The sequence below is a fragment of the Oncorhynchus nerka genome, linkage group LG6 (assembly GCF_034236695.1).
Source record: "Oncorhynchus nerka isolate Pitt River linkage group LG6, Oner_Uvic_2.0, whole genome shotgun sequence".
Lineage (NCBI taxonomy): Eukaryota > Metazoa > Chordata > Actinopteri > Salmoniformes > Salmonidae > Oncorhynchus > Oncorhynchus nerka.
Genome location: NC_088401.1, coordinates 40,965,224 through 40,992,959, shown reverse-complemented (window position 1 = coordinate 40,992,959; position 27,736 = coordinate 40,965,224). Strand labels below are relative to the sequence as shown.

General features: G+C 43.9%; 1 protein-coding gene across 8 annotated transcripts in view; it reads left to right on the top strand.

The window, feature by feature from the left end:
• The window catches only part of LOC115130445 (supervillin-like), a 135,764-nt gene that overhangs the window by 91,194 nt on the left and 16,834 nt on the right, over positions 1 to 27,736 (top strand). For 7 of the 8 annotated variants that reach the window (XM_065019565.1, XM_065019564.1, XM_065019562.1 and 4 more), the window contains 9 exons: positions 5,409 to 5,583; positions 6,353 to 6,445; positions 8,875 to 8,961; positions 9,336 to 9,519; positions 9,640 to 9,812; positions 11,428 to 11,583; positions 20,854 to 20,990; positions 26,795 to 26,942; positions 27,207 to 27,352. In XM_065019565.1, the coding sequence (XP_064875637.1) occupies positions 5,409 to 5,583; positions 6,353 to 6,445; positions 8,875 to 8,961; positions 9,336 to 9,519; positions 9,640 to 9,812; positions 11,428 to 11,583; positions 20,854 to 20,990; positions 26,795 to 26,942; positions 27,207 to 27,352 (1,299 nt within the window). The remainder of the gene's footprint in view (positions 1 to 5,408; positions 5,584 to 6,352; positions 6,446 to 8,874; positions 8,962 to 9,335; positions 9,520 to 9,639; positions 9,813 to 11,427; positions 11,584 to 20,853; positions 20,991 to 26,794; positions 26,943 to 27,206; positions 27,353 to 27,736) is intronic. The other variant, XM_065019563.1, reaches the window with a different exon arrangement.

Genomic DNA, 27,736 nt, shown 5'->3' with positions numbered 1-27,736 from the left:
CTTATTCCCTATAAAGGGCTTTTGAGAGGGCCCATAGGGCTTTGGTCAAAGGTAGTGCACTATGTAGAGAATAGGGTGCCATTTGGGTTGCAACCTTGGTTTCAGGCGTAATTCTGAAACCAATTCACCAGCTCGTAGTCCCTGTCTATACAGACATTTAAATCCAGACTCATAAACTGCATGACATTGTTTGTGTTGAATGAAGTTGTGCGGGCAGGCTATGACAACAATCCACATTTACAAACCTTTGTCAAAGTACAGTTGCATATTGAGTTGGCGGTATCCCTGTTTTTCCATCTAATGTTTATTCCCCTCTGTCATTGATTCTTCCGTTTGACCTTTCTGTCTGTGACTTCCATGGCCCTCCCTCCGTAGGAGCCGGTCTTTACCTCTACTTTCTCTCCTTCTGATCTCCCTGACAATGATATTAGTCACTGTGTTGATCAGTCAAGCCAGGTGAGATCAGGCATCCAGTTTGATGACCTGGATACTATAGCCAGCCTGCATAGCCTACCTACCTGCTTTATGCAGTTAGTGTTATTGAGTAGTAATGTGCTTAGTATCTACACCAAATATCATGCATGCATCTGTAGGCTTTGCATGGTAAGCTCATCTACTATATGGATGCATAGCATTCACTATATCCATTACTGTATACTCTCTCAAAAAAAGCCCAGGCCTGTTTTTTGTTTGTTGCTGTGAGCTTGTGTGTTAAATCCGCTACCCTGCAGTTCTATACGGTCTCTATAGTTGTCCTTACTCCTAAAGTGCTATTCATATGTCTGCAGGCATTGTAATGATGTTGCTCTGCTGCTGCTCTCCCTGTCCTACAGCCGCAGCACAATTCTGAGGCAACTTTTTTTCATGGCCTATTTAAAAACATGCCTACTCTTCCAAACGCCTAGTTCTGCCAATGAAGAGCATGGTTATTTATAATCTACTATAGATTTGACGGTCAGTGCTTCTAGAGCTTTGGTTCTATGGATCTGTAGCTTTGACGGTACATAGCTTAGTTGCGTGATAGCTGTGATGCTACATACAGTACCATTTTGGTCATTCCAAGGTTTTTCTTTATTTTTACTATTTTCTACATTGTGGAATAATGGTGAAGACATCAAAACTATGAAATAACACATATGGAATCATGTAGTAACCAAAAAAAGTGTTAAGCAAATCAAAATATATTTTAAATTCTTCAAAGTAGCTACAATTTGCCTTGATGACAGCTTTGCACACTCTTGGCATTCTCTCAACCAGCTTCATGAGGTAGTCACCTGGAATGCATTTCAATTAACAGGTGTGCCTTTTTTAATTTGTGGAATTTCTTTCCTTAATGCGTTTGTGCCAATCAGTTTTGTTGTGACAAGGTATGGGTGGCATACAGAAGATAAGTCCATATTATGTAAAGAACACCTCAAATAAGAAAAGAGAAATGACAGTCCATTATTACTTTAAGACATGAAGCTCAGTCAATCTGGAAAATGTCAAGAACTTTTAAGCAGAACGTTCTCCACGGCGTCTCCAGACTCTGTCACGTGCTCAGTGTGAACCTGCTTTCATCTGTGAAGAGCACAGGGCGCCAGTGGCGAATTTGCCAATCTTGGTGTTCTCTAGCAAATGCCAAACCTCCTGCACGGTGTTGGGCTGTAAGCACAATCCCCACCTGTGGACGTCGGGCCCTCATACCACCCTCATGGAGTCTGTTTCTGACCGTTTGCGCAGACACATGCACATTTGTGGCCTGCTGGAGGTAATTTTGCAGGGCTCTAGCAGTGCTCCTCCTGCTCCTCCTTGCACAAAGGCGGAGGTAGCGGTCCTGCTGCTGGGTTGTTGCCCTCCTACGGCCTCCTCCACGTCTCCTGATGTACTGGCCTGTCTCCTGGTAGCGCCTCCATGCTCTGGACACTACGCTGACAGACACAGCAAACCTTCTTGCCACAGCTCTCATTGATGTGCCATCCTGGATGAGCTGCACTACCTGAGACACTTGTGTGGGTTGTAGACTCCGTCTCATGCTACCACTAGAGTGAATGCACCGCCAGCATTCAAAAGTGACCAAAACATCAGCCAGGAAGCATAGGAACTGAGAAGTGGTATGTGGTTATCACCTGCAGAACCACTCCTTTATTGGGGGTGTCTTGCTAATTGCCTATAATTTCCACCTGTTGTCTATTCCATTTGCACAACAGCATGTGAAATGTATTGTCAATCAGTGTTGCTTCCTAAGTGGACAGTTTGATTTCACAGAAGTGTGATTGACTTGGAGTTACATTGTGTTGTTTAAGTGTTCCCTTTATTTTTTTGAGCAGTGTATATACAGTTGAAGACGGATGTTTACATACACCTTAGCCAAATACATTTCAACTCAGTTTTTCACAATTCCTGACATTTAATCAGAGTAAAAATTCCCTGTCTTAGGTCATTTAGGATCACCACTTTATTTTAAGAATGTGAAATGTCAGAATAATAGTAGAGAGATCGATTCATTTCAGGTTGTATTTCTTTCATCACATTCCCAGTGGGTCAGAAGATTACATACACTCAATTAGTATTTGGTAGCATTGCCTTTAAATTGTTGAACTTGGGTCAAACATTTCAGGTAGCCTTCCACAAACTTCCCACAATCAGTTGGGTGAATTTTGGCCCATTCCTCCTGGTGTAACTGAGTCAGGTTTGTAGGCCTCCTTGCTTGCACACGATTTTTCAGGTCTGCCCACAAATCTTCTATAGGATTGAGGTCAGGGCTTTGAAATGGTCACGCCAATAGCTTGACTTTGTTGTCCTTAAGCCATTTTGCCACAACTTTGGAAGTATGCTTGGGGTCATTGTCCATTTGGAAGACCCATTTGCGACCAAGCTTTAACTTCCTGACTGATGTTTTGAGATGTAGCTTCAATATATCCACATAATTGTCCTCCCTCATGATGCCATCTTTTTTGTGAAGTGCACTAGTCCCTCCTGCAGCAAAGCACCCCCACAACATGATGCTGCCACTCCCGTGCTTCACGGTTGTGATGGTGTTCTTCGGCTTGCAAGCCTACCCCTTTTCCCTCCAAACCTAACAATGGTCATTATGGCCAAACCGATACATTTTTGTTTCCTCACACCAGAGGACATTTCTCAAAAAAGTACGATCTTTGTCCCCATGTGCAGTTCGAAACCGTAGTCTGGCTTTTTTATGGCGGTTTTGGAGCAGTGGCTTTTTCATTGCTGAGCGGCCTTTCAGGTTATGTCGATATAGGACTCGTTTTACTGTGGATATAGATACTTTTGCACCTGTTTCCTCCAGCATCTTCACAAGGTCCTTTGCTGTTCTGGGATTGATTTGCACTTTTTGTACCAATGTATGTTCATCTCTAGGAGACAGGACGCGTCTCTTTCCTGAGCGGTATAACGGCTGCTTGGTCCCATGGTGTTTATACTTGCGTACTATTATTTGAACAAATGAACGTGGTACCTTCAGGCATTTGGAAATTGATCCCAAGGGTGAACCAGACTTGTGGAGGCCTACAATTTTATGAGGTCTTGGCTGATTTCTTTTGAATTTCCCATGATGTCAAGCAAAGCGGCACTGAGTTTGAAGGTAGGCCTTGAAATACATTCACAGGTACACCTCCAATTGACTCAAATTATGTCAAATAGCCTATCAGAAGCTGTTAAAGCCATGACAATTTTCTGGAATTTTCCAAGCTGTTTAAAGGCACAGTCAACTTAGTGTATGTAAACTTCTGACCCACTGGATTGTGATACAGTGAAATAATCTGTCTGTAAACAATTGTTGGAAAAATGACTTGTGTCATGCACAAAGTAGATGTCCTAACCGACTTGCCAAAACTATAGTTACTTAACAAGTAATTTGTGGAGTGGTTTTAATGACTCCAACCTAAGTGTATGTAAACTTCCTACTTCGTGTGTGTGTGTGTGTGTGTGTGTGTGTGTGTGTGTGTGTGTGTGTGTGTGTGTGTGTGTGTGTGTGTGTATAAAAAGTGATATCACAGTTACGTAAGTATTTTGACCCTTTACTCAGTACTTTGTTGAAACACCTTTGGAAGCAATCACAGCCTCGATTCTTCTCGGGTATGACGCTACCAGCTTGGCACAGCTGTATTCGGGGAGTTTCTCCCATTCTTCTCTGCATATCCTCAAGCTTTGTCAGGTTGGATGGAGAGTGTCGCTGCACAGCTTTTTTCAGGTCTCTCCAGAGATGTTCAATCAGGTTCAAGTTCAGACTCTGGCTGGACCACTCAAGGACATTCAGAGACTTGTCCTGATGCCACTGCTGCATTGTCTTGGCTGTGTTGTCCTGTTGGAAGGAGAACCTTCTCCCCAGTCTGAGGTCCTGAGCGCTTTGGAGCAGGTTTTCATCAAGGATCTCTCTGTAGTCTCCCAGTCCCTACCACTGAAAAACTTCCCACAGCATGATTCTGCCACCACCATGCTTCACTGTAGGGATGGTGCCAGGTTTCCTCCAGATGTGAAACTTGACAGTCAGGCCAAATAGTTCAATCTTGGTTTCATCAGACCAGAATATTTTGTTTCTCATGGTCTGAGAGTCTTTAGGTGCCTTTTGGCAAACTGCAAGCGGGCTGTCAATTGCCTTTTACTGATGATGGTTTCTGTCTGGCCACTCTACCATAAAGGCCTGATTGATGGACTGCTGGTTTTGATGGTTGTCCTTCTGGAAGATTCTCCCATCTCTACAGAGGAACACTGGAGCTCTGTCAGAGTGAGCATCGGGTTCTTATTCACCCCCTTGACCAAAGTCCTTATCCCCCGATTGCTCAGTTTGGCCTGGTGGCCAGCTCTAGGAAGAGTCTTGGTGGTTCCAAACTTCATCCATTTAAGAATGATGGAGGCCACTGTGTTCTTGGGGACCTTCAATGCTGCAGACATTTTTTGGTACCCTTCCCCCGATCTGTGCCTCGACACTTTCGTGTCTCGGAGCTCTACGGCCAATTCTTTCGACCTCATGGCTTGGTTTTGCTCTGACGTGCACTGTCAACTGTGGGACCTTAAAAAGACAGATGTGTGTGCCTTTCTAAATCATGTCCAATCAATTGAATTTACCACAGATGGAAACAGGAGGCACCTGAGCTCAATTTCGAGTCTCACAGTAAAGGGTCTGAGTACTTGTAAATTAGGTATGACTGTTTTTATTTTTTTTATAAATTTGCTAAAAATTCTAAATCTGTTTTCGTTTTGTCATTATGAGGTATTGTGTGTAGATTGATGAAGATTTTTTTTTAGAACAAGGCTGTAATGTAACAAAATGTGGAAAAGGTCAAGGGGTCTGAATACTTCCCTGAATGCACTATAGGTAATATGCTGCCATTTGGTGCATAGACAATATTTCACATCACTGATTACACCCAGAGTCTCCCTATCCCAATGTCTCTGTGTTCTCCAAGCAGAGGATGGGAGGGGGAGAGGAGACTACGGAAACCCAGAACCAGCCTATCGAGATGTCTATCCATGAGAGGAAGCAGCTGATCGTGGCCCAAGAAGAGGCCTGGAAGTCCAAGGGCCACGGGGCCGCTAACGACTCCACACAGTTCACTGTGGCCGCACGCATGGTCAAGAAAGGTCGGGTCATCTAATGGGCACACTTGCACAAAAACACATTTGCACACGCATTTGAGCGCACACGGAGCCAGGGTTTGTGTCAGTCAGTGGATAGTGGTCTTCCGTGTCAATTCGCAATTCAGTTACACTCATTCCATTTAACCCTGCAGTTTGTTTTGGCAGCCAGTGCCTAGAATTCCCCCTACAGCCTTCCCAGACCCTCCCAGATCCCATAGAGTAGCAGCAGTCAGTGTGTATTTCAATCGGGCCGAAAAGTATGTGTTTGGTCTCCTATTATCCAGTTAGCAGTGGTACAGAGGGTCTTGGCGGTTCCTGGTTGAGTCAGGTTTACTGCTGATTGAGATTGAGTGAAGCGTGGTGCATTACTGTAAACACTGACTGACAGACAGTTACTCTTACAGTACTACTGTTGCTGCTGGGTGGGTGGCTAGCGTATCGCTACAGTAGCTCAAACACAACATGTGTATGTATATATATATATACACAACATGTGTATGTATGTATGTATATATATATATATATATATATATATATATATATATATATATACATACACATGTTGTGTTTGAGCTACTGTAGCGATACGCTAGCCACCCACCCATATATATATACACACACACACACACACATCTGTAAAATAGAAGGAGCATGACCTACATTACAGTAGTTCATTTACATTATGCCCTAACTTTTCAGGTCTCTTCTGTTGTTCCATGTGGTGGAACATCCAATTATATTGTTAATGTCTGTCTATCTGTGTGTGTTTCAGGTCTGGCTTCTCCTTCTGCTCTCTTGAACCCTGTGACGTCTCTCCCTTCCAAACCCAAGAACACCACTCCTGCCATCTCCAAGCCTCTGGAAGGTCCGTAGCCCAATTCAGTTATTCCCTTTTCTCCCTCACCCTTAGGGATTCAAAAGCATTGGACAGATTGTCTACCATGTTTATTACACATATCCAAAGCTTTAAACTTTTGAGTAGGATTGAACAAGTTCACGTTTTTGTGAGAAAGGTAAAAATCATAATTGGACAATAACCTCTTTCTCCTCTCTGGTCTATGAGTTACCTTAAAGGGAAACTCCACCCAAAAACTATCTTTCAAAATACAGGAATTATCTCTGTATGATGTATTTTGCGTCACATGATACAAAACTCAGCATCATATGATGCAATTTGCATCATAAGGGGATCATTTCTGTATCTTGAAAACTTGATTGCTGACACGCAAAACAGTTTGGTTCTATGTCAACAATGGACTATTGAAACAAATACCAAAATATTGTTTTTGGGTGGAATTTTCCTTTAATATTATTTACAGTAAATAGTTTTGACTAGGGGTTAGAACCGGTTCAGGGAACAGAACCGAAAAAGAACACAAACATGTTAGGAACAGAAACGGAACCTGGAACGAAAGTGATCTCTAGTGTTCCAGAATATAACTTCTATTTTAAGATCTTGAGAACCGGTTAATGTCATTTTTTTGTTCCAAAAATATGCCTAAGTATAAAATTCTGTAACGTTATAACGTTAGTAATAGCCTAAACATTCCAGTTCACGTCATGTCATGCTGATCAAGCCGAGCCCCCTCCATGTCCACCTCTCTCCCATTTTACATTTGAGTCATTTAGCAGACGCTCCTATCCAGAGCAACTTACAGGAGCAATTGCACTTAAGTGCCTTGCCCAAGGGCATGTTGACAGATTTTTCTCTGGGATTCAAACAAGCGACCTTTCAGTTACTGGCCCAATGCTCTTAACCACTAGGCTTCCTGCCTTCGATCTCTCCTCTCCGGTGAGATTTCAGTCGCATCTCACGCATGCATTTATCTGACCAATCAAACATCAAATCAAAATCAAATCAAATGTATTTATATAGCCCTTCGTACATCAGCTGATATCTCAAAGTGCTGTGCAGAAACCCAGCCTAAAACCCCAAACAGCAAGCAATGCAGGTGCAGAAGCACGGTGGCTAGGAAAAACTCCCTAGAAAGGACAAAACCTAGGAAGAAACCTAGAGAGGAACCAGGCTATGTGGGGTGGCCAGTCCTCTTCTGGCTGTGCCGGGTGGAGATTATAACAGAACATGGCCAAGATGTTCAAATGTTCATAAATGACCAGCATGGTCCAATAATAATAAGGCAGAACAGTTGAAACTGGAGCAGCAGCATGGCCAGGTGGACTGGGGACAGCAAGGAGTCATCATGTCAGGTAGTCCTGAGACATGGTCCTAGGGCTCAGGTCCTCCGAGAGAGAAAGAGAGAATTAGAGAGAGCACACTTAAATTCACACAGGACACCGAATAGGACAGGAGAAGTACTCCAGATATAACAAACTGACCCTAGCCCCCTGACACATAAACTACTGCAGCATAAATACTGGAGGCTGAGACAGGAGGGGTCAGGAGACACTGTGGCCCCATCCGAGGACACCCCCGGACAGGGCCAAACAGGAAGGATATAACCCCACCCACTTTGCCAAAGCACAGCCCCCACACCACTACAAACATGTACGTAAATAACTAGCAAGCTTCTCTATCCATGCTAATGGGTCGAGTAAATTAATGAGATGTTCTGTCCAACCCCTGGTTGTGACTGCATTATGTTGTTTGGGGTACTGTCATTAGACACATGCCGACCCAAATGTAAACGCTACTGAGGAGTTCTTGTGAATAATGTTATATTACTCATCTTCATCATAAAATGTGTGTATCAGCCACTCAATATAAAATACATTAGCACTGATATGTCAAGAATCACCTCAACATAATCCAATCACTGCGTAGCTATTGTAGCCTCTGTGCTGTTTGACTCACGACCAAACTACAGTGCAATACTTATTTTGCCAATGGTAACATTTGGTTATAATCAATTGTCTTTGTTTTTATTCTTTAAGAAATGGAGGATTTATCTGATACTGAAGGTGTTTTATATATATTATATATATATATTATATATATATTCCTTTTGCTGTTGTGTGTGCATCATATCGCCTGTAATTGTCATGTGTAATCCCTGTGACATTAATCATTGGTGTGGTCATTGTTATCTGGAAACCAATGTCTGATAGAATATGATCCCCGGGATAGTGTTTGGTTGCCCTCAAACTTAAACGCTGTGTTGATGCATGAGACAGATGTCACCTTCATTGCTATTGTGATTGACATTTTTTTGTGGATGGATGTCTTCTGATTTCATTGAAATGTGAGTCCCAAATGGCACCCTATTCCCGTGCTGACTAAGTATAGATGTCAGTCTCTCTCCATTCATAGAGTAACTCTTGTGTGTTGCTTTGCAGAGATCGAGGCCAAACCGGACATGAACCTGGAGTCGGACAGGAAACTCGATAAGCTGGACTCTTTCCTGAGCAAGTTGAACAGTAAAGGTAAGTGCCTTGTTCTAGTACACTGTCTCAGTCTTTCCCAATTCGCTCCCAACTCTTCCGCTTTGGCACTAACTCTGTGATGTTTGCAGATCTGTAAGGTGGAAGGAATAGGGTGGAAGTTCCGCCCTGTCTAGACCCTACAGATCTGCAAAAATTGAAGATTTAAACCCAAGGGGGAGGGGTTGGGACCGAATTGGGACCGACGGTCTCTGTCTATCGAGGCCTTAGTGACTGGGTTATGTCTAGGGTTGCAAAACTACAGGTAATTTACTTAAAGTTACTGGAATCTTTGGAATCTTTAAAAACAGACGACTGAGGACATCTTGAGCATAATGTTATGTTACTCATCTTGTCTTCCATGCTTCTCCCGTCAGTGGGCGGCCTGCAGGAATCCACCATCACAGTGACAAAGAAGACGGTCAAAGATGTCATGAATCTGGATGATGAGATGTTCGATAAGTTTTACCGCCACATGGCCGAGATGCCCCTCAACATGAACAGCAAGGTGGACATCAATGATGACTTTGACGACATCTTCGGTGGTACCCAGATGCCCAAGTAAGGATGTGCACACATTCACTCACACACACACAAATACACAGTGCAGAGGTCAGGGGTGAGTCAACACTGTTAAAAACCCGGCACCTGCTTTCTGTTGAACCCTAACTTCTGACCTAGGCTGACCTCAGCCATGGTGGAGCACAAGCGGTCGGTGCGTCCAGTGCGCAACGTCCAGTCGTCCAGGAACCCTCTGAAGATGCTGGCGGCCAGAGAGGACATCCGACACGAGTACACAGAGCAGAGACTCAACATTGGCCTGCTGGAGAGCAAGAGGATGAAGCAAGAGAAGAGTGAGTACACGAGAGGGAGTACATAGAGCAGGGACTCAACATAGGCCTCATCTAGAGCAAGAGGATGAAGGCTTAGAAGGGTTATGGTTAGTCCACAATATGATTTTGCCATATTGCTTATCTTATACCTATCCATCCCTTCAGATCTACAAAAGTGCTTGCGGTTGGGGGAGTTTCGGTAACTAGGAATATGGGGAAAATAAGTTTTAGATCTGATTGTGCTTGTATTCAGTTGTAAATGCATTGTCAGTCTATGCAGAGGTGGATGCTGTGCTTTAAATTGCTTGCTTTACAGTATGTGTGACTGTAGTTGAGACACACACATTAACAGAACCACAACAGCTCTCTGATAAAATATTCTCCAACACTTCCCACGGCAGCAAACTTTCCAGAGCACACTTTCAATCGTATGTTAATAACTCGCTTCCTTCCTATACTACAGTACCTGAATTGATTAAAATCAGGTTGAATGGGTGAGCTTGAGTGCGGTTGGCAGCTTCAGTAGGTCAAGGAGGAGCTGGTACTCAGGCCTTGTACTGTAGTTCTATTCTATAAATACATTCACACATTGCATTCTGGGATAGCAGACGTAAACGCTGTAAAAGTGACCTATATTTAAATGCCTTGTCTGAGTCCCAAAATGGCACAGTATTCCCGTATGTAGTTCACTACTTTTAACCAGGGCCCGTGGGGCTCTGGTCAAAAGTAGTGCACTTTATAGGGAAATAGAGCGCATTATGGATGCAACCTTGCCTTAATTTCCTGGTATTGTGCAGAGCAATCATTCAAATGTTCACTGTTGTTTTTCTACCATTATTGGTTGAGTAATGTGCTGTGGGCTGGGTTGCAAAACACTATTTTCATGCCAAAACCAATTGTCTGCATAAATGGCCTTGATAAATGGCCTTGATGTAAACAGGCCATAAATGTCTCAATTCTTGTTGTCTTGGAAAGCTGTGTGTTATTACAATACAATATCAGTACTTGTTGCATTTACATCTTGTCTGTAAGTCACCTGATTTCAGCCAGTATATGGCTGTGGATTGACTGCACTGTGTGAATGAAATGTTGGCATATTGACAGTTAATTAGAAAACAATGGAATCGTTCCACTAAAACTGTCTGGATAGCTAACAAACATACAGTGCCGATAATCTTCAAACTCATTGCGCAGGCAAACCATGGTTGACCAACTGCCATACCATAATGGCTGACCTTTTATAGATGCGGTACAGAGGTCAATCGAAATCAACCAAAACAGTGGAATTGCCATGGAAACATGGGGGAAAGATCCCGAGTCTCCTCATTACCCCCTCCCTCCCGCAAAATGTATACATTTAGGCTATTGTCTTTTAATGTGTATTTCATATTGTTTTGAGGTAAAAAATCTGCGTATGTTGCTTGTATGGATGTCAACCCCAACATATGTTCATGTCATCGTTACAAATCAACTGCGGTACAGTTAAGAACGTCTGCGTTCCATTGACTCCTTTACCACATCTATGCCATCATAAGAAGGTTCATTTCCTTTCTGGTGTTCTGATTCCTAATAATTATATGGTATATTGTATTTCTTTATAACTTCTCTAACTTATGGCTCCATCTCTTTGTTCCAGTGAATAAAAATAGTGGATTCTCTGAGGTGGCTCTGGCGGGTCTGGCCAGTAAGGAGAACTTCAGCAGTGTCAACCTGCGTCGTGTCAACATCTCCGACCAGATGTCCAACAACAGCGCTGTGCCCTACAAGAAACTCATGCTCTTGCAAGTCAAAGGTGAGATGGTCAGATGACCTCTAGACCACTCAACCCCCCAAAGGTACAAGGTCATCAGTCAGTCATGATAAAGCCCAGATTAAAAACCCAGGGAAAGAATGTGGTTATGTCACGTGTGCTCCCTCTCCGGCCTCTAGGTCACCAGGCTGCTCATTATGGCGCACACCTGTCACCACCGTTACGCGCAACAGCGCATTATGACACTCACCTGGACTCCATCACCTCCTTGATTACCTGACCTTTATAAGTCACTCCCTTTGGTTTCTTCCCCAGTTGTCATTGTTTCTGTTTCATGTCTGTGCGTTGTTTGTGTTTCTTGTTTTGTATTATGTTTTAATTGATTTATTAAATGATTCACTCCCTGAACTTGCTTCCCGACTCTCAGCATACATCGTTACAGGTTAGCCTCACACACACACAACCCTCTAAACAGAAAGGTTTACATACTGATTACATACTAGGTATGTTATTCTCACTTTTTATGGGGATATAAAATATTTTCTCCCCAAAGGTTTCTTTATGATATGTATTAGTCTCTATGCCTGACCCTGCATTTTTTTCATATATTTTTATCTCTTTAGCAGACAAACGCCCCCATTTTAAATGCCTTGGAGTCAAAAGCTAAAGCTAAAGCTAGAAACTCTGTAGCTGATTGGCAGCTTTTCAGGCAGCTGCGAAATAGATGCACCTCCGCAATTAAGAATGCCAAATCAAGTTACTCCTTTTTATCCGACTGCGATCTGTCAAAATGCTGGAAAACAGTTCATGCACTGAGGCGTGGAAATTCCTCTCCTTCCCTGCTTAAGCAAGTTGTCAGACTACTGAGATGTATTTTTATCAGTGGTGCTTTTAATTAGCATTTTAGAGAAGAGGAGCTCTGTTTTGTCGAGCTGAGATATCTGCCAGGCACACAGAGAGGCCTGTCGCCAACTGGGTGTCAGAAGGGGGGTAAGGAGAAAAGTGGTTGAGTGTAATCCGTATAGCAATGATAGGAGAGACCATGTGAGGATATGACGGAGCCGAGTGACTTGGTGTAAAGAGGACAGGGCCTAGAACCGAGCTTGGGGGACACATGTAGTGAGCGCACGTGGTACAGACACAGATCCTCTCTACACCACCTGGTAGGAGGGACCTGCCAAGAGTGTGCAGAGCCTGAGACTTCCAACCCTGAGAGGTGGAAAGGAGGATCTGATGATTCACGGTTTTGAAAGCAGCGTATAGATCTAGGAAGATGAGAACAGAGGAGCGAGTCAGCTTTGGCAGAGCGGAGAGCTTTTGTGACACATATGACAGTGGTCTTAGTGAGCCGCCTTGAAGCTGGTTAAGGTCATAAAGATCATTCTGAGAGAGATAATGAGAGTGTTGGTCAGAGACAATGCACTCAAGTGTTTTAGAAAGACAATAAATAAGTGATACCGGTTTCTTGTTTTTGACAGAGTGGTCAAGTGTTGGTTTCTTGAAGAGGGGAGAGATTCTGTCCATCTTAATGTCAGAGAGGATGCAGCCAGTAGTAAGGAATGAGTTGATGAGGAAAGTGCGGAATGGGATAAGGTCTCCAGAGATGGGCTGGAGAAGACAGGAGGGGATGGGTTTAGGTGGGCAGGTTGTTGGGCGGCCGGACATCCCTAGTTGCAGGATTTCATCTGGAGAAAAGAAGGGGGAATAAGGGAAAGGTAGTTCTGTGAGTGGGCTCAGTAGGCTGAGTGAATGAGGACCGGATGTTATCAACTTTTTTTCAGTGGTCTGCTTAGAGGGAGGAGAGGAGGTGGAGGATTAAGGAGGTTGGAGAAGCTTCCCAGGGATGGAGGCAGAAGCTTGAATGTAGAGTGACAGAAATAGGCTTTAGAAGTGGATACAGAGGAAAGGAAGGTAGAGAGAAGGGAGTGGGAGGATGATAAGTCCTCCGGATGTTTCGTTTTCCTTCAATTCCGCTCAACGGTCCGCAGCCCTGTTCTGTTAGCCAGCAGTGAATCACTCAGCCACAGAATGGAGGGGATAATTATTGTTATTGATTAATAATGACAAACCTCCTGGCATTAACAGGGTGGCAGGTAACCTAGTGGTTAGAGCATTGGGCGGTAACCGAAAGGTTGCTGGATCAAATCCCTGAGCTGACGAGGTAAAAATCTGTCGTTCTGCCCCTGAACAAGGCAGTTAACCCACTCTTCTCCGGTAGGCCGTAAATGTAAATAACAATTTGTTCTTAACTGACTTGCCTAGTTAAATAAAGGTGTTATATATATATATTTATTTTTTTGGACAACTTAGATGGAAAACTACTGAGGATCGTAGCGGCCTCTATAGCCCCTCCTATCTGCCATGTCTTTAATCTGAGCCTAGAGGAAAGTCTTTGTCCTTAAGCCATTCCGCTACGCAAAAGTGGTAAAGCGGCCTTTACTGGTTCGAACAGCAGACCTATCAGCTTGCTGCCAGATCTTAGCAGCACTGTTCTGACAGTGTTCTCCCTGTACACCAAGTCAGAGCCGTAAGATAAGGGGGCATATAAGCAGACAACGAAAGCTCTTACAATATTCAAAGATTACATTTCTCTAAAACAGGCTGTAGGCTACACGTGCACCACCAATTCAGAACAGGAAGGCGAATTTAAGAGGGGGAAATGGGACAATTATTATGGTGGGCTATTGTGCTATTAACAGCTTACTACACAACATACACTTATGTATGCTGTAGCTAAGAAAGTAATACTATCTCCCTGGCATGTTACATAATGTAAGCAGCAGCATACAAGACGTTTTTGGACTTGGTGAGCACAGCACTTTGGCATCAAACTTTGTCATCAAAGTCTGGCATTCTCTGGATTTATGGTGCGTTCAAAACAACTGGGAACTTTGGGGGAAAAAACTAGGTTGAATCATGATGACATCGGTGAACTTCAGGTCAGATTTCCCAGCTCTGAGTTTCCAGTTTTCATAGCGTGGCAGAAGTCATGCTGGATTGCCAGCATGGTCAATGTTGAATGTGTATCCTTTTAAGCTTAGAGACCTTTAAACCCAGACTTGGAACCACACACCCACTCCACTGAATAGAGGGCTAGGGATTGCTTTGCAATGCTTGCAGTTAGCCACATTGGCGTCGGCTAATGGGGATCCTAATAAATAAAATAAAATCACCTGGGTGGAAAGAGAGGAGAGGAAAGGGGACAGTGAGACAAAGGATGCAGAAAGGGAGGAGGTTAGGATGAAGAGGCATATTAAGGAGACAGGAGGGAGAAGAATTTGGGTAGAGGCTGAGTGGGTACGGTTGGAGTAAATATGTTGAGAAAAATAAACAAAGTAGTGATTAGAGAGATGGATGGGGTTGCAGTGAGGTTAGTAGGTGAACAGCCTCTAGTGAAGTTGAGGTCAAGCGTATTGCTTACCTTGTGAGTGGGAGGTGACTGGGAAGGGTAAGGTCAAAAAAGGAAAGAAGTGGAAAGAAAATCTGCAGTCCTCATGCCTCCTTGCAGCATGCCTAAGGCACGTTCACGCAGATGAGCAAGGACCCTGGGCATCTTTCTTTTAGTGTTTTTCAGAGTCAGTAGAAAGGCCTCTTTAGTGTCCTAGGTTTTCATAACTGTGACCTTAATTGCCTACTGTCTGTAAGCTGTTAGTGTCTTAACAACCGTTCCACATGTGCATCTTCATTAATTGTTTATGGTTCATTGAACAAGCATGGGAAACAGTGTTTAAACCCTTTACAATGAAGATCTGTGAAGTTATTTGTATTGTTACGAGTTATCTTTGAAAGACAGGGTCCTGAAAAAGGCGTATTTCTTTTTCTGCTGGGTTTATGATATGAGTAATGTAATGATATGAGTAATGTGAACATTATTAAAGTGGCATTGTTTAAAGTGACTAATTTATTAATTTATCAATTTATTAAAGTGGCCAGTGATTGGGTTTCAATGTAGGCAGCAGCCTCTGAGTTAGTTATTGCTGTTTAGCAGTCCGATGGCCTTGAGATAGAAGCTGTTTTTCAGTCTCTCGGTCCGAGCTTTGATGCACCTGCAATGACCTCGCCTTCGCCTTCTGGATGGTAGTGGCCTTGTGGTTGAGGGTGGTGCAGTTGCCGTACCAGGCTGTGAGACAGCCCGACAGGATGCTCTCGATTGTGCATCTGTAAGTTTGTGAGGGTTTTGGGTGACAAGCCAAAAAATGTCAGACTCCTGGAGGTTGAAGAGGCGCTGTTGAACATTCTTCACCACACTGTCTGTGTGGGTGGACCATTTCAGTTTGTCTGATGTGTACGCTGAGGAATTTAAACTTTCCACCCTCTCCACTGCTGTCCCTTCGATGTGGATAGGGGGGTGCTCCCTCTGCTGTTTCCTGAAGTCCACGATCATCACCTTTGTTTTTTTGACGTTGAGTGAGACGTTGTTTTCCTGACACCACAGTCCCGCGTGCCCTCACCTCCTCCCTGTAGGCTGTCTCATCGTTGTTGGTAATCAAGCCCACTACTGTTGTGTCGTCTGCAAACTTGATGATTGAGTTGCAGACGTGCATAGCCATGCGGTCGTGGGTGAACAGGGAGTACAGGAGGGGGCTGAGCACGCACCCTTGTGGGTCCCCAGTGTTGAGGGTCAGCGAAGTGGAGATGTTGTTTCCTATCTTTACCACCTGGGGGCGGCCCTTCAGAAGGTCCAGATCCCAATTGCACAGGGCGGCATTGAGACCCGTATTCATCTTGTCCAGATGGGATCGGGGAGACAGGTAGCCTAATGGTAAGAGCGTTGGACCAATAACCGAAAGGTTGGTGGATTGAATCCCAGAGTGGACAAGGTTAAAATCTGTAATTCTGCCCCGAACAAGAATTTGTTCTTAACTGACTTGCCTAGTTAAATGAAGGTTCAATAAAACATTAAAATAGGGCAGAGTGATGGCGATTGCATTGTCTGTGGACCTGTTGGGGTGGTTTGCAAACTGAAGTGGGTCTAGGGTGGGAGGGTAGCATAGAGGTGATTAAGATCCTTGACTAGTCTCTCAAAGCACTTAATGATGACAGAAGTGAGTGTTACGGGGCGGTAGTCATTTAGTTCAGTTATCTTTGCCTTGGGTACAGGAACATTGGTGGCCATCTTTAAGCATGTGGGGACAGCAGATTGGGATAGGTAGCAATTTCAATATGTCTGTAAACACACCAGCCAGCTGGTTTGCACATGCTCTGAGGACCCGTCTGGGCCAGCAGCCTTGCGAGGGTTAACACATTTAAATGTTTCACTCACATCGGCCACGGAGAAGGGGGGGCGCAGTCCTTGTTAGTGGGCCGTAACGGTGGCACTGTATTATCCTCATAGCGGACAAAGTAGGTGGTTAGTTTGTCTGGAAGCGTGACGTCGGTGTTCGTGACGTGGCTGGTTTTCTTTTTGTAGTCCGTGATTTCCTGTAGACCCTGCCACATAGGTCTCGTGGCTGAGCTGTTGAATTGCGACTCCACTTTGTCCCTGTTCCAGCATTTCTCCTGTTTGATTGCCTTGCGGAGGGAATAACTCAACTGTTTATATTCAGGCATATTCCCAGACCTGGTTCGCACTTTCAGATTTGCGCGGATGCTGCCATCCGTTCACGGTTTCTGGTTAGAGTAGGTTTTAATAGTCACAGTGGGTACATCTCCAATGTACTTCTTTATAAACTCACTCACTGAGTCAACGTATAGATCGATGTCGTTATCTGAGTCTGACCGGAACATATCCCAGTCCGCGTGATCAAACCAACATTGAAGCGTGGATTCCAATTGGTCAGACCAGCGCTGAATGGTTCTAGTCAATGGAACATCATTTGAGTTTCTGCCTGTAAGACGGTAGGAGCAAGATGGCATTGTGGTCGGATTTGCCGAAGGTAGGGCGGGGGAGGGATTTGTATGCATTGTGGATGTTAGAGTAGTCGTGATCGAGTGTATTACCCCCGCGTGATAAAATCAATATGCTGATAGAATTTAGGTAGCTTTGTTCTCAAATTTGCTTTTTAAAATCCTGCAGCCTCAGGATACATGGTTTACAGTTTAAATAGAGTCCAGTGAAGTTCCTTGATGGCGGTCATGGTGTCTGCTTGAGGGGGAAATGTACCCAGCTGTGATGATAACTGACGATAATTCTCTTGGGAGGTAATATGGCTGGCATTTGATTGTAAGGAATTCTAGGTCGGGTGAGCAGAAGAACTTGACTTCCTATATGTTGTTATGATTACACCATGAGTCGGTAATCATGAAGCATAGACCCCCGCCCTTTCTCTTCCCATAGAGGTGTTTATCTCGGTCACGCCGACCGATGCATGGAGAAGCCCGGTGGCTGAACCGATTCCAACAACATATCCCGAGAGAGCCATGTTTCCGTGATACAGAGAATGTTACAATCTCTGATGTCTCTCTGGAAGGCAACCCTTGCTCGAATTTCATCTACCTTGTTGTCAAGAGACTGGACATTGGTGAGTAGTCTACTCGGGAGCGGTGATCGATGTGCACATCTACGGAGCCTGACCAGGACGCCGGTCCGTCTTCCCCTTCTGTGGTGCCGTTGTTATTGTTCTGGGATTAGATCCATTGCCCTGGGTGGTGGTCCAAACAGAGGATCTACTTCGGGAAAGTTGTATTCCTGGTCGTAATGTTGGTAAGTTGACGTCACTATTATATCCAATAGTTCTTCCCAGCTGTATGTAATACGACTTAAGATTTCTTGGGGTAACAATGTAAGAAATAATACATTTAAAAAACAAAATACTGAATAGTTTCCTTAGGACTCGAAGCGAGACGACCATCTCGGTCGGCGCCATCTTGCATGTGCAGCGACCATACAACGCTTTTACAACATACAGAAGTGCACCGGTTATCAAGGGGCAAAGTATTGACACGTTTTTTTAAATTGAGAGACGAGCTTAAAGTTTCTTTACTGACCATAATTTTCACTTGTCTGACTGCTTGCATGATGACGACATTTCTCACACGACTGGCCTATCTGGGTGATGTTTTTTCTCACCTGAATGATCTGAATGTAGGATTACAGGGACTCTTAGCAACTATATTCAATGTGCGGTACAAAATTGAGGCTATGAATAAGAAGTTGGAGCTCTGTCTGCATTAACAAAGACAACATACAGGTCTTTCCATTATTGTATGATTTTTTTGTGTGCAAATGAACTCAAGCTTATGGACAATGTCAAATGTGATATAGCGAAGCACCTGAGTGAGTTGGGTACGCAATTACGCAGGCACTTTCTTGAAACGGATGACACAAACAACTGGATTCGTTATCCTTTTCATGCCCAGCCACCAGTCCACTTACCGCTATCTGAACAAGAGAGCATCATCCAAATTTCAACAAGCGGTTCTGTGAAAATTGAATTTAATCAGAATCCACTGCCAGATTTCTGGATTGGGCTGCACTCAGAGTATCCTGCCTTGGCAAATCGCGCTGTTAAGACACTGGTGTCCTTTGCAACCAAGTACCTATGTGAGAGTGGATTCTCGGCCATCGCTAGCATGAAATCTAAATACATGCACAGACTGCGTGTGGAAAATGATTTAAGGCTGAGACTCTCTCCAATACAATCCGACATTGCAGATTTATGCATCCTTTCTAGCACATCATTCTCATTATGTATTATTATTATATAATTATTTGTGCCCTGGTCCTTTAAAGAGTTTTTTTTGTCACTTCCCACGAGCCGGGTTGTGACAAAAACTCACACTCATTCTTGTGTTTAATAACTGTATCGTGTGTGGCAGGCTTAAAATGATGGCAAAAAAACAACATTTGAGAGTGCGCTGAACCTGGTGCTAGAGGGGGTACCCAGCTGGAGGTTGAATGTTTGAAGGGGTACAGGACTATAAAAAGTTTGGGAACCACTGCTCTAGAGCATTTTTCTTGTTGAGCATAATTTGAATGAAGAGTGTATTTGTTTTCTATGATTGCTTTGTTCTCCGTTTTGCTTTTTATATTTATACATTTGTATTTCTATAATTACAGGGCTCATCTGTAAAATAATCCTTGATCTCAGCATGACTCCCTATTAAGGTTAAATAAAGAAACAGCCTTGAAACCAGCCACGCGCACCCTCCACTGCCATTTGCTAGTAGTTCTTTGGAGAGACATGCAGGTCAACAATGCTACATTAAACGCAACAGTTTAGAGGATACATCTGAGCTGGAATCCCAAACACATTTCACACAAAGTAACAGACAGTCTCATAGTAGATCATCTTACAATGACAACAAAGGGACTGGAGTAATCAGTTATGTGTAGTATTCTGATAATGGTTTCATCCTCACGAAGAAGGAAGGCAGTGTGTTCTTTGACTGTCGGGTCACATTGAGGAGAAAAATATCTCAGGCTGTGTCTCAAACGGCTCCCTATTCATTATGTAGTGCACTACTTGTGAACAGTGCACTATGTAGGGAATGACGGTGCCATTTGGGATGCAGCCAGTCATCAGAGAGGTCATTCGCCTAGATTAGACAGATATTGAGGGCAGGAAAAACATCTTCCTCTTCCATGTATCAAGGAGACTGTAGCCTATAACAAGCATGCTAAGGCAAACCATACAGCAAAATGTTGGCTACATCCTCAATGGCACCCTATTCCCTATATAGCACACTATTTTTGACCAGAGCCCTTTGGGAATAAAGGGAATGGGGTGCCATTTGGGATGCAGATGTCTGTCTGCTGTTGCATGCTAATTGACTAAATTATATTATTGTTTTGTCCTTGTTGTCTTCTAGTCTGGGGAAAGAAGAAAGGATTGTGTACGTTGTGCCTGTTTGCACTGCTTATTGCAGCCACAACTGTCACAGTAGTAACCCATTTCCTAGTGCTGCTGTGCTGAGGTCCACAGAGAAAATTGGCATTTTTACACAAAGCAACGAAGGATGCTCTTGAAGGGTGTCCTTTCTTTTCCGGAGGATGTTTTTGTGTTTTTTTGTGTGGTTGTTTTGGTTCCTTCTCTAAACCTCTTCCATGCAGCTGTGGTGCTTAATCATGTTACCCAGGTCACCTCGCTCTACCCTGGGCTAGCCTGTCCTGCCAACCCCCCCCCCCCAATCCAGCCCAAATCCAATAAAACCAACCAAGTGGTATTCTAATCTTAAATACACCCTTAGGGTATGTCCAAAATGGCACCCATATTCCCTATATAGTGCACTATTTAGACCCGAACCCTGTTAACAACTCAATTACTGATTTCTTATTAAATGCTGTTAAGATCAAGATAAAAACATTTGATAATATATGCCTATCTGTCTCTGTCTGTGTTTGTTTGTTTCTGTCTGGTTTATAATAACCAGGCCGACGGCACATCCAGACCAGACTAGTGGAGCCCAGAGCGTCCTCTCTAAACAGCGGGGATTGCTTTCTGCTCATCACACCCCATCACTGCTTTGTCTGGACAGGAGAGTTTGCCAACGTCATCGAGAAGGCCAAGGTGAGTCTGCCATGTTAATTTTCATTCAGTCTTCTTGCTCTTGGTGTTATAAGTAACTTATTGTCCCTAGATGAAAATTCGGATTCATGAGCAAGGGGTAGCATGATAAAAGTACAGGCTTATCAGACACACTAATCAAAACACATGCACCAATGTTGTCATACATACATTGTAAGTATTGCTGCTCAGTGCTGTCTTATTCATACTGAACAAAAATATAAACACAACAATTTCAAAGATTTTACTGAGTGAAATAAGGAAGTCGCTCAATTGAAATAAATTAATTCTGCCCTAATCTATGGATTTCACATACCTTTAAAAAAAGGTAGGGACGTGGATCAGAAAACCAGTCGGTATCTGGTGTGACTACTATTTGCCTCATGCAGCGACACAAATCCTTCGGATAGAGTTCATCAGGCTGTTGGTTGTGGCCTGTGGAATGCAAAAAAATTGGAGCACAACATTTTAGAGAAATTGGCCTTTTGTGCATATGGAACATTTCTGCGATCTTTTATTTCAGCTAATGAAACATGGGACCAACACTTTACATATTTAGTTTACATTTTTGTTCAGCGTAGTTACATTAGGTATGTTTCTATACTCCATAGATGAATGCGAGTAACAATCTATCAGTGAGGTTTAAAGGCACTTTGTTTTTATTAGGCGTGTATTACATCACGTGTAGGAAGTAAATACTATTTTGCTTGTTATTTTTTATTAATGTACTGCATTGTTGTGGGAGCTAGCAACACAGGAGTGTGTGTGTGTGTGCGTGTGTGTGTGCGTGTGCGTGTGAGAGAGGAGCTGCAGTAACAGGAAGCCACACAGTGACACATCAACCCAGACCTAGAGCCATTGTTTTAAACATACTCTGCTCAACTGAACTCTAAACTCTGTATGGCCAGGAGGAACACAGACTTCCTTCTAAAGTTCTATTTAAAAAAAAACTATAATTCAGACTATAAAACCCCAAGCAGATTGACATAAAGTGTAGTCCACTTTGTTCTAATGGCAGAAATAATTTGATTGGTTTAGGGCAGAACAAATTCGATTGGTTGCTGGTAGCTTGCTACATTTGACTCTTTTGCTCTTGAGAAAAGATGGTGCTGACAAACATGGTCACCCTGTTTTTAGCTCCTAGCCAACTTTGCACTATTTTTTGTCTGTGTTATTTCTTACATTATTTACCTGAATGTTTTTAGTATTATTACCTACTTTTTGAAAATAACTTTTTGGTTGTTAGATTGCGGTCACTCACCAGAAATGTGACTTTCCTGACCTGGTTTCTTTGTCTAGACTTCCTGAGGTAGCCCCATTCATCCCGGGTGCTACACCAAAACATTGATGCTGGAGAAGAGGGAGGAGAAGTGGGGTGTTTGTCAGGCTCAGGCGGCGAGCAAACCATCCACCGCTTTTGAGTATATTTCTTGCTGACGTTCAGTCGCTGGACAGTAAAGTAGACTAGCTCAGGGCGAGGATCGCCTTTCAGAGAGACATAAGGGACTGTAACATACTCAGTAACATACCCCCCCCGGAGGAGAACGCTCCCAGAATGATATTGTCTCATCTCCTGTGCTACATGCAGAGAAAACCCTTGACCTTTGTTACTCTCTTTTCCCGGATGGTTACAAGGCCCACCCCCGCCCTCCTTTCGGCAAATCAGATCACACCTCTATCCTGTTCCTCAATGAATATAGGCAGAAACTTAAGCAGGAAGCACCCATGGAAAGGATTGTTCAACGTCGGTCTGACCAATCGGAATCTACGCTTAAGGACTGTTTGATCACTCAGACTGGGGACTGAAAGCACGAACCACAGCATTTAACCACAGCAAGGTGACTGGGAAAATGGACATCTACAAATAGACCAGATATGACCTCTGTAAGGCAATCAGAGGCAAAACGATAGTACAGGGACAAAGTGGAGTCGCATTTCAACAGCTCAGACATGAGACACATGTGGAAGGGACTCCATACAACCATGGATTATACAGGGGAAACCAGCCATGTCGAGAGCACTGACACCTCGCTCCCGGGAAAGCTAAACACCTTTGCCGGCTTCGAGGAAAACTACACAGAGTCGCCAAAGTGGGCCCCTGGCGCTTACTAGGGCTGTGCTTCCGATCTCCGTGGCTGACGTGAGAAGGACATTCAAGCTTGTTTAACCCTCGCAAGGCTAACAGCCCAGATGGCATCCCAAGCCGTGTCCTCAGAGCATGTGCAGACCAGCTGGCTAGAGTGTTTATGGACATTCAATCTCTCCCTAGTCCAGTCTGTTGTCCCCACTTGCTTCAAGGGGTCTACAATTGTTCCTGTACTCAAGAAAGCGAAGATAACTGAACTAAATGACTATCGCCCCCATAGCACTCACTTCTGTCATCAAGAAGTGCTTTGAGTCGCTAGTGAAGGATTGTATCACGTCCACCTTACCCGACACCCTAGCCCCACTACAATTTCCATTCTGCCCCAGCAGATCCATGGATGACGCAATCGCCATTATACTGCCCTATCCCACCTCAACAAGAGGAATACCTATGTAAGAATGCTATGTAAGAATGCTGTTCCTCAACTACAGCTCATCCTTCAACACCACAGTGTTGAAGGATAGACCATAGACTTCCTGACGGGCCAACCCCAGGTGGTGAAGGTAGACAACAACACCTCTGCCACTCTGATTCGGGGGAGTGGCAGAGGTGGCCCCACAGGAATGTGTGCTCAGCCCCCTACTGTACTCCCTGTTCACCCATGACTGCGTGGCCATGCATGGCCAGGAAAATAACCTCTCCCTCAGCGTCACAACAAAACGAAGGAGCTTTTCGTGGACTACAGGAAACTGCAGCGAGCACGCCTCCATTGCTGCAGTAGAGAGGGTCAAAAGCTTCAAGTTCCTAGTTGTGCACATCACCGAGGACCTGAAATGGTCCCTTCACACCGACAGGAGGCTGAAGAAATTAATCTACAGCACCTGGTGTCACATGACTTTTAAGCCTTGTGACATGGACTGTGTATGTGTGCCAATCAGAGGGTGAATGGGCACAACAAAATATTGCAGTGCCTTTGAACGGGGTATGGTAGTAGGTGCCAGGCACACCGGTTTGTGTCAACAACTGCAACACTGCTAGGTTTTTCACACTCAATAAATGGTCCACCACCCAATGAACATCCAGCCAACTTGACACAACTATGGACTTGAGCCAGCATCCCTGTGTTACACTTTTAACACCTTGTAAAGTCCATGCCCTGACGAATTGTGGCTGTTCTTAGGCATATCAATATTATGAAGGTTTTCTTAATGTTTTGTACACAGTGCATGTATTTACTGTATTCTAGTCTTGGCTCATCCTATATAACTACTACTGTATCCACCTTTTCTATTCACATAATGTCCGTACTGTCTATACACACAATTCATAGACACATATACACTATATATACAAAAGTATGTGGACACCCCTTCAAATGAGTGGATTCAACCATTTCAACCACACCCGTTGCTGACATATGTATAAAACCGAGCACACTACAATGCGATCTCCATAGACAAACATTGGCAGTAGAATGGCTTTACTGAAGAGCTCAGTGACTTTTAACGTGTCACCGTCATAGGATGCCACCTTTCCAACAAGCCAGTTTGTCAGATATCTGCCCTGCTAGAGCTGCCCCGGTCAACTGTAAGTGCTGTTGTTGTGAAGTGGAAACGACTAGGCCACACAAACTCACAGAACGGGACCGCCGAGTGCTGTGTAGTGTGTAACAATTGTCTGTCCTCGGTTGCAACACACCGAATTCCAAACTGCATCTGGAAGCAATGTCAGCACAAGAAATGTTGGTCGGGAGCTTCATGAAACGGGTTTCCATGGCCGAGCAGCCGTACACAAGCCTAGGATCACCTTGTGCAATGCCAAGCGTCGGCTTGAGTGGTGTAAAGCTCACCGCCATTGGACTCTGGAGCAGTGTAAACAAGTTCTCTGGAGTGATGAATCAGACTTCACCATCTGGCAGTCCAACGAACAAATCTGGGTTTGGCTGATGTTAGGAAAAAGCTACCTTCCCGAATGTTTAGTGCCAACTATAAAGTTTGGTGGAGGGGGAATAATGGTGTGTGGCTTTTTTTAATGGTTCGGGCTAGGCCCCTTAGTTCCAGAAGGGAAATCTTAACACTCCAGCATATAATGACATTCTAGACGATTCTGTGCTTCCAACTTTGTGGCAACAGTTTGGGGAAATGCCCTTTCCGGTCTCAGCATGACAATGCCCCCATGCACAAAGCGAGGTCCATACAGAAATGCTTTGTCGAGTTTGGTGTGGAAGAACTTGACAGAGCCCTGACCTCAACCCATCGAACACCATTGGGATGAATTGGAACGCTGACGGGGAGTCTGGCCTAATCGCCCAACATCTGTGCCCGACCTCACTAATGCTCTTGTGGTTGAATGGAAGTAAGTCCCGTCGGCAATGTTCTAACATCTAGTGGAAGCCTTCCAGTGGAGGATGTTATAGCAGCAAAGGGGGGACCAACTCCATATCAATGCCCATGGATTTGGAAGGAGATGTTCGACGAGCAGGTGACTTGGGTTAGGAAGCTAATTTCCTGCAATTCTATCCATTTTGCCATGGGGTTGTATACTGTGTATTTACAGTAAGTACTATATTCTCGACATTTACATTTACATTTAAGTAATTTAGCAGACCCTCTTATCCAGAGCGACTTACAAATTGGTGCTTTCACCTTATGACATCCAGTGGAACAGCCACTTTACAATAGTGCATCTAACTAAGTCTTTTAAGGGGGGGGGGGTGAGAAGGATTACTTTATCCTATCCTAGGTATTCCTTAAAGAGGTGGGGTTTCAGGTGTCTCCGGAAGGTGGTGATTGACTCCGCTGTCCTGGCGTCGTGAGGGAGTTTGTTCCACCATTGGGGGGCCAGAGCAGCGAACAGTTTTGACTGGGCTGAGCGGGAACTGTACTTCCTCAGTGGTAGGGAGGCGAGCAGGCCAGAGGTGGATGAACGCAGTGCCCTTGTTTGGGTGTAGGGCCTGATCAGAGCCTGGAGGTACTGAGGTGCCGTTCCCCAATAGTATGTGTGTGTGTGTGTGTGTGTGTGTGTGTGTGTGTGTGTGTGTGCGACATGGCTCATTCTAATATTTCTACTACTGTACATTGCATTTTAGTTACTGTTTATATACACCGTATATGTATTTATACTGGATTCTTGACATAGCCCACTAATATCTACTGCTGCACATATCATTCTTAGTATATGTTGTGTAAATTCATCCAGTGTATATATGTATAGATTGAATTTGGATTACTGTTAGTGCTATTTGGGTTGTTAATTGCATTCCGAGACGTCTTGATTTGTTGTATTTTTTTTAATTAAAATGTTTTATTTTACTGCATTGTTAGGAGCTAGTAACATTTAAAAAATGTTACAACTAAGTTGTATTTACAAGATTCTCAGTTCAAACCTTTCCCATGTTTTTAAAAGTTGTGCATCTGCTAAACTTCGCCCGTTGACCTTTTTAGAAACCAATCACATTTGTTCTGCCCTAAACCAAACAGATTCTTTCAGCCCTTAGAACAAAGTTGACTGCACTTTGTCAACCTGCAAAACCCAATGAGGGTTTGTTCAAAACACTTGCATAGGAGGCCCATCTCAGGATATGCTTTTTAAGAACATATCTATTTACCAATAGCTAAATATCTAATTGTCGAACAATGAAACATCAAATCATCAGTGGTGAATTACTTATTTTAGTCCTAGAATGAACTGTTTTCTTATTGTCTGTGTCTTTCTTTCTCAGGCTGCTGAGCTGGCCCAGTTCATCCAGACCAAGAGAGACCTGGGTTGCCGTGCCAATTATGTAGAGCTGATCGAGGAGGGTATCAACACACACAGCTACGCTGCCAAGGAGTTCTGGAAGATTCTGGGCGGACAGATCAGCTACCAGTGTAAGGCTAACTGACTGTTCATATTTAAATCAGTTTGGGGACGCCCCTTTTTTTGTCTTGCTATGTAGTAGCAATCCCAAATTAGTAGAAACTTCTTATGAATGTGATATGTATGGGTTATGAATGTGTTATGAAGTCCTTATGTAGGTGCCCTTCCAACTGAAGTGCTACCCAGAAAGGCTTCCCTGTTTTCCCGGTATCAGTTTCTAACGTTGATGATAGATTTTGTGACCGTTTTTCTAACTTCCTGTGTCCTCCCTGTAGCCGCAGGGACACCAGACGAGGATGAGCTGTATGAGAGCGCCATCGTAGAAACCAATTGCATCTACCGCCTAGTGGACGACAAACTGGTCCCCGATGACGACTTCTGGGGGAAGGTTCCCCGATGCACGCTGCTCAGCCCCAAACAGGTCAGACATTACTTCTACTAACATTGTTTGGGCTGGATTTAGATTTCCATTCTGACTGGATCCCAATCAAGTTAAGACACAGAGAGAGAGATATTAACCTGGCTGATCAGACACTGCTGTAACTCCTTAATAGGAATTGTTTGACACTGACAGGTACACTCCTCTGACCTGACCTGCTACAGTTCCTCACTTTCAAATGACTATTTTGAGCTGAAGTGCATAATAGCATTGTACTGGTACTGATTGTGTAACGATAGGTGAGGAGTCAAACGCAGAGAGCAAAGTAAATGGGAAAAAACGCTTTAATGTCCTTAACAAAGTATGCCCTAAATACCCTAAAACACAGGTGCAAAACAAACCCAAAACCTAGTTACAAAAACCCGG